A 14117-nucleotide genomic window follows, 5' to 3' on the forward strand; every position below is an offset into this window, starting at 1 on the left:
CGCCGCCCGCGCCATGCTGAAGCCGGGATGGCGGCCGCTGGAGGCGGAGCGCGGCGCCACGTTGCCACGCGGGGACAGGCGCGGCTCCGGGCAGCCGGCGCGCGGCTGTGCCGGCTCCCAGCAGGCAGCGCGCCGCCAGGCGGGCTCCCGCGGACGCCCGCCCCACGCAGGGCCCGCAATGAGCCCCTCCAAGCCCAGCGCCTCGTTAGAACCTGGGCGGCCACCCGCCGCGACGGCGCCTGAGTCACGCCGACCAATCCCCGCTCGCTGGCGGACAGGGCGGCCAATAAAACGAACCGCTCGGGGCTCAGGCGCGTAGAGGGCGGAGCTAATGAGGCTGGCCCGTGCTGCGGCCGCGCGCCTGGCGGGGGCCGCGCGCATGGAGGGCGGCGGACGCTGACACCCCCCGGGGAGGTGACTGGCCAGGGCGGCAGCTGCGGCGCTCCTGGCTCTCGTGCGCACGCGTCGCAGTCAATCTGCGCTGCGGGAGCCCCCCGGGCCGGCGGGCGGGCGGCCCGGACAGTCCGTGCGCCTCGGGCTCTGGTGTCTGCCCCCGCTGTGGCGCGTCTCGTTCCCCTGCCCACGCAGGCAGGGCTGTCGCTCCCGCGTAGCCCCCGCGCCGCCTCTCCGCCGGTTCCCTCTCCTCTCGTAGCCGGCGCGGTTGCTGTTGGGGGCCCTCCCCAGCGACCTGTCCCCACTCACTCGCCAGCCGCGCCTCTGCTGGGGAGGCTGCTGCTCCTTCCGTCTCTGCCGTACACCTGTGGTGGAGGGGTGGGGGTCTAGTCCTTGCAGGCACCTTCCGTTTCCAAGCCTGCGACTGAGATGCTGCCGCTGTCTGGGGAGAGGGCTTGCTGTATCATTAGTGCTTCCAGTGCACGTGGGAATTCCGTGGGGACCCCAGCCCAGGGATCCTGGAGCTGCAGTGGGGTCCTCTTGAGCCAGAGTCCAGGGATTGTGCTCTGCCATGGAGCTATTTTCTCTCCTTTCCTCTTGGAGGAGGTGATAGCAGCAGAGCAGGGCAGCTGGTCCCACTGCAGCGTCCTGCTGGCGAACAGCTTCTCCCCAGATATTCAGATCCAGGCTCTCTGGCCTGCAGAAAGTAGAAGCAAAGGGACTGGTAAGGGTAAGGGTGTGTTGGGCAAAGATTTGAGGGCCTGCAGTCCAGCTCTGGGGTTCAATCCCCTTGCAAACCAACAGGGCTCCCCTGATACCCTCAGACAACATAAGGCCAAGCTCCTTATGATGGTGCCCTGCCCAGAGTTCCAGGAGACCTTCTCCAGAGTCTTCTCCCGTGCTGAGCAGTGGCATTTCTGTAGGAGTGAGGATGAGCAGGAGCATGGGGTACTCTTGGATGATTTGCGCTATCTGCATTGGTTTGCCTTGCTGGAAATTCCAGACTTCAACTCACCTGGTATAGCTCAAGTGAGCTGTGTGCTGGCCGAATCACTGAGGAAAGGTGACACGCTGTTTGCCTGTGGCTCCCCTTTTGGTTCATTTTGCCCAGACATTTTCATTAACACCCTTAGTAGAGGGATAGTGAGTAACTTAGCTGGAGAAGGCAATGTCCTTATTCTGACTGATGCTCGTTGCTTGCCTGGCACTGAAGGAGGAGGGGTCTTTGTGTTCTCTGAAGATGGTTTTAACCTAGTTGGAATAATTGTGGCTCCACTTTGTTGGAAGGCCAATGAATGGATTGGATTGACATTGGTTTGTTCAATTTGCCATATCCTGGAGAATGTCAAGAGTATCTTGGTTGGGTCTGGAAGTTCTATGAAAACCTGGTGGCCTTGTGTGCAATTGGTTACTAAGCCTGTTGGGAAGATGGCAGTCTGCCCTAGCCCTGCACAGCATCTCTTGTCTGCAGTGGTGTTGGTGGAGTGTGGTCAAGTCTGGGGATCTGGAGTGCTGATCGGTTCAAGGCTAGTGTTGACCTGTCGACATGTGGTGAATGAAGCCGCGGGTGTCTGTGTAAGGGTACAGCACAGTCCTGAAAAGTAAGTCTTGATTCTTGTTTTTGTTTCTTTGTTTAATAGTCAGTAAGTAGGACAATGCAATCCACATGGCAGCGCAATAATCTGCGAAGTGTCATACACTGTGGCCTATAGCCTCTTCCTTAAATGACTGCTTTGAAGTTTCTAATAAAACTCTTCTGCATCTCCTAACAAACACTGCCATCCAAATATTTGATCAACCTGTCAGTTCTGGATAATAGGTGTGAAATGGCCAGTGTGTTCCATATCAAACACTAACTGACCCAACCCCGCTTGTACCCAGCATTGATTTGCAATGCCATTTGTGGTCCTTTCTGAATGGATACAATATGGCCCAGGGTCAGCGTGCAGCCCACCTCCAAACCTGGGGCCAATGAGAGGACCCCACATGTGGCTGTGCTAAAGAGACAGTATCACTCATCACTGATGACTGCCCTTTGTTCACATGTGATGGTCATCTGAGGCCTCTGCACTTTGCTGATGAGGCTGCTGCAAATGAGCTTGGCAACCTCTGTATTTGATAAGGTATCAAACACTTGTATCACTATTCTCTGCATCTCTTGTATACATTCTTCCAGAGGTCAAATGTATTCTACGAATTAAAATTACTGTCAGTCTGTCCCTGGTGTTTATCAATATGGTTCTCATCTGATCACATATTTCAGCCTAATGTATGAGGGGATACTATATTCAGAAGTCCACTTGGCTTTACGCTTAAAGAATTATGTTGTATAGCAAACAGTGCAAATCACAGATTTCAGAGAAGCATGCAAGACAGAACTTGCACATTATGCTATGAACTAACTAAGCAAGCCATGTATCAACCTGGATAAATTTCAGTATTCTGTAAACAACTTGTTGTTGCCAAGCTCTTTAACTAAAGGCACTTTTGATTAAGAGGAAGTTATCATTTATGTTATGACGTGCACTTTGGGATTGCAGCAGTGGGAAGAGTCAAAATTGAAGACTTCCTGGCTTAATACCTTAGTCATGGCCCCCAGGCAGAGTGCTACTGAAAATGTGAGCATCTCTAGAATCCTGCGCAGATACAAAACTTGTATCTGCATCTGATCCGCGCACCACGTTTGCGGGTATCTGCAGATTTTCAGGGCTCTAAGCAGATCCTGTCCCTCTCTAGTATCTCCAACAGCCAATTTGGGAGTAGCATGGATTGCCTGTAGGGGGAACCACCTACATGTGCAACTGGAGGGTTGGAGGGGAGTCAAACTCAGATGTAGGGAAGAATGAGACTGCAATCCTCAAAACTACAAGAGAGCTTCTGCAAATCCCCTATGGTAGAGAAGGTGAGTTATTTAGAATGTCTGTACCAAAGTGACTCTCCTGATAGGTTTGCATGTAACTCTTCAGACTTCGTTCTGAATCAGGCTCCTATTGTAGTCAGTATGTCAGTAATAGTGATCGCTGCTTTGACTATTAACAGGTGTCTGGGAGTCAGTCTAAGATCAGCGACTCACTGAAGAGTTTCCATTCTCTGACCAGGTCCCTATCTCATGGTCATACCTGTCGCAGATGCCATTCTTAAGATTCCTTTTTTGTGTCTTATTTTTCTAATCCAAGAAGGCGGACTCTCTGCTAGTCTGACTCTTAAGTTGAATTTTATGTCTTATCCCATTGAGTGATGCATTCCTTCCCCTGCTTCCCATTCTAAATGTTTCTTCATGCATCTGGGGTGCAGTCTCAGGTAGGTGACATTCCAGGGTGCTGGATCTAAGGATGCTTTGTCAGGTAGTTTAAAATTATCCCTTCCCTGTTGCCTTCAAAAGAGCTTTACTATTTTCAGTGCAACCTGATGTCATTGCATCCCACCTGATAACCAGTGCAAGGAATACTGGGGACTGCCTTAGCACATCTAAAAGGGAGCTGAGGCAGCAGCAGTAAAAGAATCTGGAGCTCCGCTCAGAACTGAGGGCACTGGGCAGGAGACAGTCGGGCCCTGCAGTACTGGGACAAGTAGGGGACCAAGTGGATTGCTGAGGTGGTGGGATGTCGCATGTGGGGCATTGGACCTGCTTGGATCAGCTTTGTTTTACCTACACCATATTGGTATATGATGATTTCTTGCGATTGTGTGACACCAATAGGTGTTGAAGAGTTAAATCCTGCTTTCTTGGGAGTGAACTTTGCTACAAAATGGATGAAGTCAGCTAACTTGGAGGCCTGAACCTGATGTACAACATCTTACTAGATTTGGAGTCTGTATTCCTTTCTAAAACTATCGTTTTCAGACTTATACTGAAAAACTCTGTTTGTATTTGCTCCTAGGGTCTGTGTCCTTAAAGGGAAAGCTGTGTTTACTACAAATGATGATTCTCCCTATGACATAGCAGTGGTAGAACTAGAAGAAAGCTTACTCTGTTTTGCAAAACCTGTTTTAGCTACTAAGTTTGGTGCAGGTAACTATTCTTCTATTTACTGTCCTGCTTGTAGCTTCACTGGTCATGGGTTGGATGTCTGACTGGTAACTTGATAAATTCCAAGGGCCTGAATCCTCAGCTGGAGAAGTGAAAGCTCAAAGAGCTGTGTGATTATGATTGGTTATGCTTACCTTTAGAACAGGGGTTCGCATGATCGAGACTTGCAGTTGTACCCAAGGCCAAGACTTATGCTACAGTACTAAGGGAAGTGCTGCACTTGACACCTTCATTCAATGGTAGGAAGAGGTGGTGCTTGCCATCTTGCAGGGTAAGACATTGAACAAATGTCCCTTCTTATTTGGCTGTTCAAGTGACAGATTGAAAGACTGGGGTTGTGTTTCAAAGGTAGTGGCCTGGCCAGCATTCCCTCCAAGTAAAACACTTCCCAGTGTCCAAAACTGTGAGTGCTATCACTAAGCATAGTGTGCTGCATCCTTGCATGCAGCCATTATGTTACTGGGTTCAAGCCCCGTAAAGTGCAAAGCAGAGGAAGGGAACACAGACAGATGAGACATACTTGATCTTCACTAAAGATTTGGTAAGGTACCATATCAACTGCTTGCATCCACTTTTGCTTGGATATGTATGCTGTCACATGACCTGAAAACTGACTGAAGGACAGTAAACAATAGAAGTTGAGGAGTGGGCATGTCGTACAGTTTACTGTAGGGATCAGTTTTACATCTCCAGGGCAGTGAAAATTTTCATGTCTTGCCAACAGCATTGTGATGCACTGTATACTATTGGAAGCAATCAATAGTATAATGTTAAGGAAGGAATCTGGGATAAACTGAAAACAAACACAAACAGGAGAATAATAAAATGGGATCTAGGACCGTTACAAATCTGGACAGAAAATAAGAACTACAGATGTCCTTACTGTGGCTGGTGGGGGAGACTTTCAAAGGTACAAATGGCAATTAAGAACCTAATTGCCGTTTGTGCTCTGGAAAATTTTCACTAATGACTCTTCAAGTGTTGCTGACACCTCATTAGATAACACACCTTCTACTTTCAGATCATATTCTGCATTCTCTTTTTCCTGACTTCTTCCATTACAGGCAACATTTGTCTAAGAGCTCGTCCACTCTTGCTGCTTATTTACTACATGAATTCACCCTTTTATTTACCTCCCCTCCCCTGAACCACCTTATTCTTGCTGCTGTTTGTCTCCTATGCAGGAGAAGAAGTGAGTGTTGTTGGCTTTGGTGTGTTTGGCCAGAGCTGCGGCCCATCGGTGACATCAGGAATCTTGTCAGCTGTGATCACTGTGGATGACAAGCCAGTGATGCTTCAGACAACCTGTGCGATTCATGGTGGCTCGAGTGGGGGGGCCCTTTTCTCTACAAACAGCGGAAAGCTCCTTGGTAAATAATATGCTTTGTCTCCGTTTATCTCCCTTCCCCTCACCCCATCCCACCCCAAATGAGGGGAATGGCCAGTCATGTAATGAATCATCACAGCTGGGTGGTGGTAGATGCTTTCTCTGTTCCCCTGTCCTCCCCATTCAGGAGAGACCTTTTTTCTTTTACAAAGATTATACGCATTGTTAAATGGCCACCATCACACAAAAGGAAGGATGAGGGGATTATACTAGAAGCTTCTGTAATACTTTCCATTTTAGGATTTTGGAGTGTCACAAAAATTAATTCTCAGTGCACATTTAGTATGAGATTATGTCCTTCTTACCAATGGGAAGACTGAGATACAGATTGTCATGCAGGTCACACATTCACTCAACATAGATAGGAATAGAATCTGGGGCTCCTGATTCCCAGTCTTGTTTTGCCTACTAGATGATACTTCGTTACTTGAACTTGATACTCCCCTTTCATTGTGACTAGCTGAAACCTTCTTATCAAGGGCCTAAGCAAGTTAATACACTCTTCTTTCACTCTATTGAAAACATAGTTGAAATCCTGTGTCTGGTAACCAGGAAAAAGACTTTTGGTGGTGTCTTATCTCTTTGTGCAGATCTGAAATTCTACAGTTCAATACACTTGGTAGCCTTTAATGAAAGAGCTTGCACAAGACATTTTCACGGCATTTTCAGAGTAGCTGGGGGCAGGAGGCTGTCCACGGCTGGAATAGCTACTGAGGTTCCAAGCCAGGACTGGTGAATGCTAGCAGAGTTGTGCTGGAAGAACTGCATGGATCCTGCCTTCACTAGGCTGGACTACATAACTATTCCTCTCATCCTCCACATCCTGAGGTTGCAATCTAGCAAAGCACATGCTTAACTATAAGCATTTGAATACTTCTGTTGCGTAGGACTACTTACATCAAGTACTGAAGTGCTTTGCTGGAACGGGGCCTAAAATTGCCAGTCAGTCTTCCCACAAGGGGGTGGGGGGGAATATATATATAGTTTTTTATATATAAAATTTAATCAGTGTGGAGTTCTTCAGAAAGGGTCTTGCAGGGCTGTCTGACATGCTGATGGCATGTGTTGGCCAATGAGATGGAGCTAGGAGATCCTTCCCTGTATACTGTTATAACCAGTGATGAGCTGCCAAAATCTTAACAACCGGTTCCCTCCTCACCCCACGAGGGGGTCATGGCCTGCCCCCACCCCTGGGGACTCCTGCCCCATCCAACCCCCCTCGTTCCTTGATGCCCCTGGAACCTCTGCCCCATTCACACCCTCCCCTGTCCCCTGACTGCCCCCAGAACCGGGCAGGAGGGTCTTGTGGGCCACCATAGTGGGTGCCCACCCTGCCCCTAAGAGCCAGAGGGACCTGCCAAAGGCAAGGTGGGGAGTCCTGGTGGTGCTTACCTGGGGCAGCTCCCAGGAAACATCCAGCAGGTCCCTCTGGCTCCTAGGGGCAGGGTAGTGTAGCTAGGGGGGGGAGCAGAGGGAGTGGCTGCTGCCCCCACTGATCACATCAAAAGTGGCGCCTTAAGCACCGACTCTGTGGGTGCTCTGGGGCTGGAGCACCTGTGGGGAAAATTTGGTGGGTGTAGAGCACCCACCAGCAGCTCCGCGCCTGGCCCCAGCTCACCTGCGCTTCCGCCTCCTCCCCTCCTCATGCCCCTCTACCCTAGCTCACCTCTGCTCTGCCTCCCTGGGCCTGAGTGCGAAGCCACCGCCTGCTTCTCAGCCCTCCCAGGCTTCCTGTGCGAACAGCTGATTTGCGGGAAACTGGGAGTGGTGGAGAAGCAGAGCGGGGCGGTGCGTTCGGGGGCGGAGGCGGAGTGGAGGTGAGCTGGGGCCGGGTGGGGAGCTGCCGGTGGATGCTCTGCACCCATCAAATTTTCCCCGTGGGCGCTCCAGCCCCGGAGCACCCAAGGAGTCGGTGCCTAAGGCACCACTTTTGTCCAGTTGTTAAATTTAGAAGCCCTTTTAGAACCAGTTGTCCCTCGTGGGACAACCAATTCTAAAAGGGCTTCTAAATTTAACAACGGGTTCCAGCTAACCGGCTCCAGCTCACCACTGGTTACAACCACAAAAGTCAATAGCAAATTGTTGCTTCTGTGAGATACCTGATTCTTTAGTGTGACTATTTTATCAATAGAAAATGTGCATTATGTCAAGGGCATGGTTCAGTACTTGTATCCTTTTTGTGTTAGCAATTCCCTCTTTGAAGCTAGAAAACATAATACTGTTTTCCCTGTCAGTTATGTCCTCTTCAGAATAGCAAGCTTCTCTTATGGGGACGCTTCTCTAAAAACTGGGCTCTATCCCCAGTTCTGATATTGATTAAAATGTGTAGCATTTACACTAAGGAACTTAAATATCTGTGTCTCAGTTTCCCCTTCTGAAAAAACAAAGTTAAAATACCTACCCACCTTTGCAAAGTTCTTTCAGATGGTGCAGCTATTTAAATGCTAAGCATTATTTTTAATCCTTCTTTGTATTTTGGAATTTGAAATCTTACTCTGGCCTTTCTTTCTTTGCACTGATGAGCCAGATTTGGGGGATAAGGTTGTCTGTTCTTGATACAAAGTAGCAAAGGACACATTATGCTTCTGTCTAGGTCCTGCAATCTATCCATTGTATGGAAGCATGTTTTTAATTCCTAACATCTTAAGCTACCAGAAAGTTTACAAACTCTACTTTGTCTCCTTTTTATTCTTCCCCACATACAGGGATTGTTGCTAGCAACACAAAGGACAACAGTGTAGGAGCTACATACCCTCACCTGAACTACAGTGTTCCCATCACAGTTCTACAGCCAGCAGTCTTGGAGTACAGCCGTACTGGAGACCTGCATGGTTTCCAGGAGCTGAACAGGGCCAATGACAAAATCAGACTAGTGTGGCGGCTCCAAAGAAAGACCGCAGAGGTACCGCACAGCAAGTTATGAGGCTGGCCATCTCAGAGAAGAAAGGTAGAGCTCTCCTAGAACATCCTGCTCACAGGGGCATAGGGGGAGGGGGACTCCACACAATTCAATGTTGTATTATCTGTAGTTATGTCGAATTTGTCATAAATTGTCCACAGTCTATCTGAAGGTATGGTGTCTTTGGGGCTGACCAGCTGTCCTGAGATCAGTGATGTTAACATTGGTTCTGGCTGAACTGAGTGAAAGCAAAAGATGATGAGCAGCTGTTATACTGGGCAGAGCCAATCAGAGTAGAACGATAGAAATGAGCTGTAATGATTCCATGGGTCCCTGACCAGGCTTCAGACTCTCCATTAGGTGCGTTCCCTGGATAATGGCATGCTCCTCTCCATTGTTCCTGGAAGTGCCGTCCCCAGGAGTGCAATTCCCTTCAGCTGCAGACACTGACTGGCTATTCATTATTTGGAGGTGCTGATGAGGCAAGAATAACTAATACACTAAAGGGTGGTGTGACTTTCTGGAAGTACTTAATGTCAGCAGGAAGGAGATGAATTGCTCAGGATGCTGATGGTGCAAAGAACATAACTAGGAGTCAGGGTTTTTTGTGGTTTTTTTGTTTTTTTCCCCCATAACAAAATCGAAGCTGTGGGATTGTATTGTGTGGGATGTCTAAAGTCCTATCTGGATGTAGCACTAATGCAGCTGGGAATAATCCTGTAGTGGCAGAGGATCACCTGATGAGACTCTTCCATCTTTAATGTCTCTTTCAGGAAAGGAGATTAAAGCATAGCTGTGGGTGTGAGAATTTGTAGTTCAGAGCACCTGTGTGTATTAGAGGCCCATAGATGTTCTAAGGATTAGCTAATCCTACACCAGCTTCTTCAGTGGCTTGGCAGAGTGTTATTTGGGGGTAGAGATATTTTCTCTGTCCAAGTCCAGTTTTAACTGCAGACTGTGGAGTACTGGAAGGGAAATCAAGACTATTGCCTGGAAGAAAAGGCAAACATCCGGTCTAAATGTGAATGCATTTACCTTACACGTTTCTACCATCTTCATTTTCTCTTTTGCTACTTAATCTTTACCAACAGTTTATTTTATGTTCAGACAAGAATTTTCAGTTTCTGGAAGTGTTTTCCTGTTCATGCCATGACTTTCTATGACTGAAACTGACCTTACAAGTGTTGTACCCCAAGGTGGACCAAAGCTACACATTTTGGGAGTGTCTGCATCTGGGGCTTTTAATCTGGTGGGGGCAACTACTGGCAAAAGACTTCTTCTCTAGATACAGCACTGAGTCTTCCAAGTGGAAGCATGCAGAAGGAGAGTGCACGTTATAGTACACAGCTTTACTAATAGGGAGAGACTTCATGCTGCTTGATCAAGTTTGCCCTACTATGTAATACACAAAAAGGCCTGAACTAAACATGACTCCAAACACATTGGAAACTTGTAGCACCAAACTTCAGTTTGGAGGCTCATTTCTGCTATCCACTTTTATCCACTATCTGCTTTTATTTCTAAGAAGAGCTAAATAATCTTACCCAGAGATTAAATGCCTCCTATGTCCACTGGGTGCCACTCGTACTCCAGCACCTGCAGTGGGGGATAAGACTTCTGTTAGCAGCTTATCCTGATGCCAGTACTATTCATGTATTTTTCTGTTCGTCTGTTGCAAGTGGGGTGCCCACACTCTCATTAGAAATCCTGCTTGGGATTGCACTGATACAACTGTCTGACTTGTGCGTGACGGCAGGACCCTATTTCCTGATTAAATACAAAAAAATGTGAACTTGTCCACTAGTGATCTATTAGAAACTGAGCAAATTCATCAAATATGATGACTTAGAGGAGAGAGCTTCTGGTTGGTCTGATGAAGTGAAGTAGCGAAGCGTGCTCTTATGACCAACCCTCTATTCAAAGGCACTGGAGTAAAACTGTTGAAGACTTTGAGACTGGAGATGGGCCTGAGGTTCTTAGTTTGAATCTGGTTACAAAGTTCATGACTGTTCAGATCCAGGGTTTATGCTTCTAATTAAAGCAGTGTGCACACTCATGGGAGGGAATGCGTTGACGTGCCTGATAGGCTGGAAAGTCTGCACTGCAGAACCATTGTCTCTAGTCGTTGCTGTGTCTGAAGTGTATTAGCGGGGTTCAGGTATTGGCTTATGATTTGAGGCAGAACCTTTTCCAGTTGGGGATTGTTGCTGTCATTGGATAGTATCTCTGATCTCATCTGATTTCCCTGCCCCCTTCCCCTCCCAAACTCACCTTCCACTAGGCAGGTAGCAAGGGCTGTGCATACAACAAAGTTGTTTGGCTTGTTAATTCATGATGAAATAAAGCTGGATCATGCCAGCTGTTCCTACTGACTTTATGTACTACACAGTTGACTATGTCTATGCAACTCTAACTTTGGTTGCATAGATATAAAAGAGTAGACTTTGGCCTAAGGTGGTAATGAATATATAGCTTCCTGCTGCCTCTTGTTGTAGGATCCTTCCTCTGCACTCCCAGATTGAGTATTGTAGATCATCTGCCTGAAGGGAAAGACCCAGCTTCCTGTGATATCATTCATTGCTGGCACTCCACTCCACTCTGAATTATCTGCTTGTGGGGAAGTAGACAAATGGGGGTAAAAGCAATACTGAATCTATTGCTGTGATGCATCTGGAGTGAATTGGCTGCTTTTGTGGCTAGGTCCTATGACAAGTTTGTGTGCAGCCCATTTATCTCTCTGCCTCCTGGAGTCACCTTGAGAAATATCCACTTGGGGCTTGAATAGCCCTTAAGAAATGAAGACCTTAGTGTACAGCTGCTTTTTTTTTGGCAGTTCACAAATTATCTGTGTTTTCTGTCACTTGAGCAATAAATATCTCGGACTTCAACTCATTCTTCCTCTGTCATGCAGAAGAGGAATGAGTTTGTTGAAACAACAAATGTTCCTGGAGGAAAAGGGAATGTGCCTGAGCATCATAGATGGCCTAGCCCTAGGCAGTCCTTTAAATCTTGCACAAGCAGAGAAGGGTGGATGCTCTCCAACCACAATGTTGGAGAGAGCTTTGCATGCCTGAAAATAAAATCTGGACACTGCTCGCAATGCTCTTTTGATTTAATGAGCATTAACTTGCATTCATTCAGCAATCTCTCGTTGTAAAGTGGTTCTTGGCTGGGACAATTATCATACGGTTACCGTACAGTTTTGTGTAACAATGTCCCTGACCTAATTGCTTGGACAAATAGGTAGTTAATAGAATCATAGGACTGGAAGGGACATCAAGAGGTCTTCTAGTTCAGTCTCCTACACCCAAGGCAGGACTAAGACAATTCCTGAAATGTTTGTCTAACCTGCTCTTAAAAAATCTCCAATGATGGAGATTCCACAACGTCTCTGGGTAATTTATTCCAGCGCTTAACTATCCTGACAACTAAAGTTTTTAAGCACATTGCTTCTTGTGCTAAACTCAGAGGTTAAAGAGAACAATTTTTGTCCCTCCTCCTTGGAACAACCCTTTATTTACTTTGAAAACCATTGTGTCTCCCCTGCCCCCCCCCACCCCCCCCCCCGTTTTCTCCAGACTAAACAAATCCATTTTTTTCGTATTCCCTCATCCTAGACCTTTAATCTTTTTTGTTGCTCTCCTCTGGAGTTTCTCCCATTTGTCCACCTCTTTCCTGAAATGTGGTCCCCAGAATTGGACGGAATATTCCAGCTGAGGCCTAATAGCGCAGAGTAGAGTGGAAGAATTACTTCTCATGTCTTATTTACAACACTCCTGATGATACAACCCAGAATGATTTTTTTTGCAATAGTGTTACACTTCACACACATTTAGCTTGTGCTCCACTATGGCCCCAAGATCTTTCTGCGGTACTCCTTCCTAGGCAGTCATTTCCCATTTTGTATATGTGCAACTGATTATTCCTTCTTCAGTGGAGTATTTTGCATTTGTCCTTCTTGAATTTCATCCTGTTTTCTTCAGACCATTTGTCCAGATCACTTTGAATTTTAATCCTATCCTCCAAAGCACTTGCAGCCCCTCCCAGTTTGGTATCGTCCACAGCCTTTATAAGTGTACTCTCTCTATGCCATTATCTAAATCATTGATGAAGATATTGAATAGAGCTGTACTCAGAACTGCTCCCTGTGGGACCCCACTTGATATGCCCTTTCAGCTTGATTGTGAACCACTGATAACTACTTTCAACCAGTTTTGCACCCACATTATAGTAGCTCCATCTAGGTTGTATTTCCCTAGTTTGTTTATGAGAAGGACACATGAGACAGTATCAAAAGCCTTACTAAAATCAAGGTAATAGTACATTCAAATTTATCTAGTCATTTGTGGTAATTGTTGGCTACTGCATGCCTCAAGGGAGAGGTTCAGCTGAGTTCCTGTTGCTTCTCTGCACTGGATTTAATTTGTATTCCTTAAGCCTATGGGAGCAGAGGCCTGGAATGGCAGATGCTTGGTCTTGGATTGATCAACTCTGGCACTTCTGGGTTCCAGAGGAGTTCTGCCCAGTCCCCTTCAGGCAGAATGATTGGTGGGGTGGGGGGGACTCGGGGAGGTTATTTGAGTGTGGGGGTTTTTTGCGGTGGGAGGGGGAGGATGTTGAGCCATGGCTATTTCTGAGAAAAACAGAACTAGACAGTGGAAGATTCATATCCTTGAAATCCGAAAAAGATTTGTAAAGTTTGTGGTGGCATCTTACTGTAAAGTTTTTTCCTCTCAGAAGCTGTAAAATAAAAGTCTTTTCTAATCAATTTTTCTGTCTTCTATTTACCAAGCAATCTATAAACCTTCTCTTCCTTCACCCTGGTTCCCTCTGCTCCCCAAAATCTTGAGCTAAATACAGCTTCTCTTGCCTACTTCAATAGTGCAAAGCTTTTCCTTAGTACTGCACAATTTCTAAAATGTATAGTTAGGCACTGAGTTGCTTCCAATCACAATATAGTTTTAAGGTCTTGTACTTTAAGTTGCTTGTGTTCCTTTTTAAAGAGTATCTCTTGTAGAGAGGAAGTCTTCTCTAGCCCCATCTCTCCCTTCCCCAAGAAGGGAAATTGTTTTTTGTATTCATATGGGAATGCATACATAGTCACCAATACCATATGCTGCCTTTAATTCAGAGAAGGGAAATCTAAATAGAAGCCAAAATTATTTAACTAGGTTTCCTTTCAATAAGTGGAGGTAGTAATGACGGGTGCACCCCTTTCAGCATGATTTATCAATGCAGTAGCTGATAATGTTGTCACTTTGTCTTTTATAATCCTAGAAACTAACACCATCACTGTCCTGGTCCTGTAGACTTGACTTTTCTCATACCTTTTGAATTTGTACTTTTCAGTGTCTATCTCCTAGAAGGTATCCACCTTCATGCAGGTAGGGGAGCTGTGGATTTTGTGA

General features: G+C 46.6%; 1 protein-coding gene across 1 annotated transcript; it reads left to right on the plus strand.

The window, feature by feature from the left end:
* The first annotated feature begins 429 nt into the window (after nt 1-429).
* TYSND1 (trypsin like peroxisomal matrix peptidase 1) lies at nt 430-13264 on the plus strand. The gene is made up of 4 exons (XM_073353608.2): nt 430-1994; nt 4275-4405; nt 5608-5793; nt 8516-13264. The coding sequence occupies exons 1-4, from the start codon at nt 823-825 to the stop codon at nt 8731-8733; spliced, it is 1707 nt and encodes a 568-aa protein (XP_073209709.2). The 5' UTR covers nt 430-822; the 3' UTR covers nt 8734-13264.
* The last annotated feature ends 853 nt before the right edge of the window (nt 13265-14117 follow it).

This window comes from Lepidochelys kempii, chromosome 7 (genome assembly GCF_965140285.1).
Source record: "Lepidochelys kempii isolate rLepKem1 chromosome 7, rLepKem1.hap1, whole genome shotgun sequence".
Classification (NCBI taxonomy): domain Eukaryota; kingdom Metazoa; phylum Chordata; order Testudines; family Cheloniidae; genus Lepidochelys; species Lepidochelys kempii.

Coding starts and splice junctions, on each gene's coding strand:
- TYSND1 (XM_073353608.2), top strand. CDS start 823: ATGCTGCCGCTGTCTGGGGAGAGGGCTTGCTGTATCATTAGTGCTTCC. Junction 4,406..5,607: donor AGCTACTAAGTTTGGTGCAG/GTAACTATTCTT, acceptor TCTCCTATGCAG/GAGAAGAAGTGAGTGTTGTT. Junction 5,794..8,515: donor AAACAGCGGAAAGCTCCTTG/GTAAATAATATG, acceptor CCCCACATACAG/GGATTGTTGCTAGCAACACA.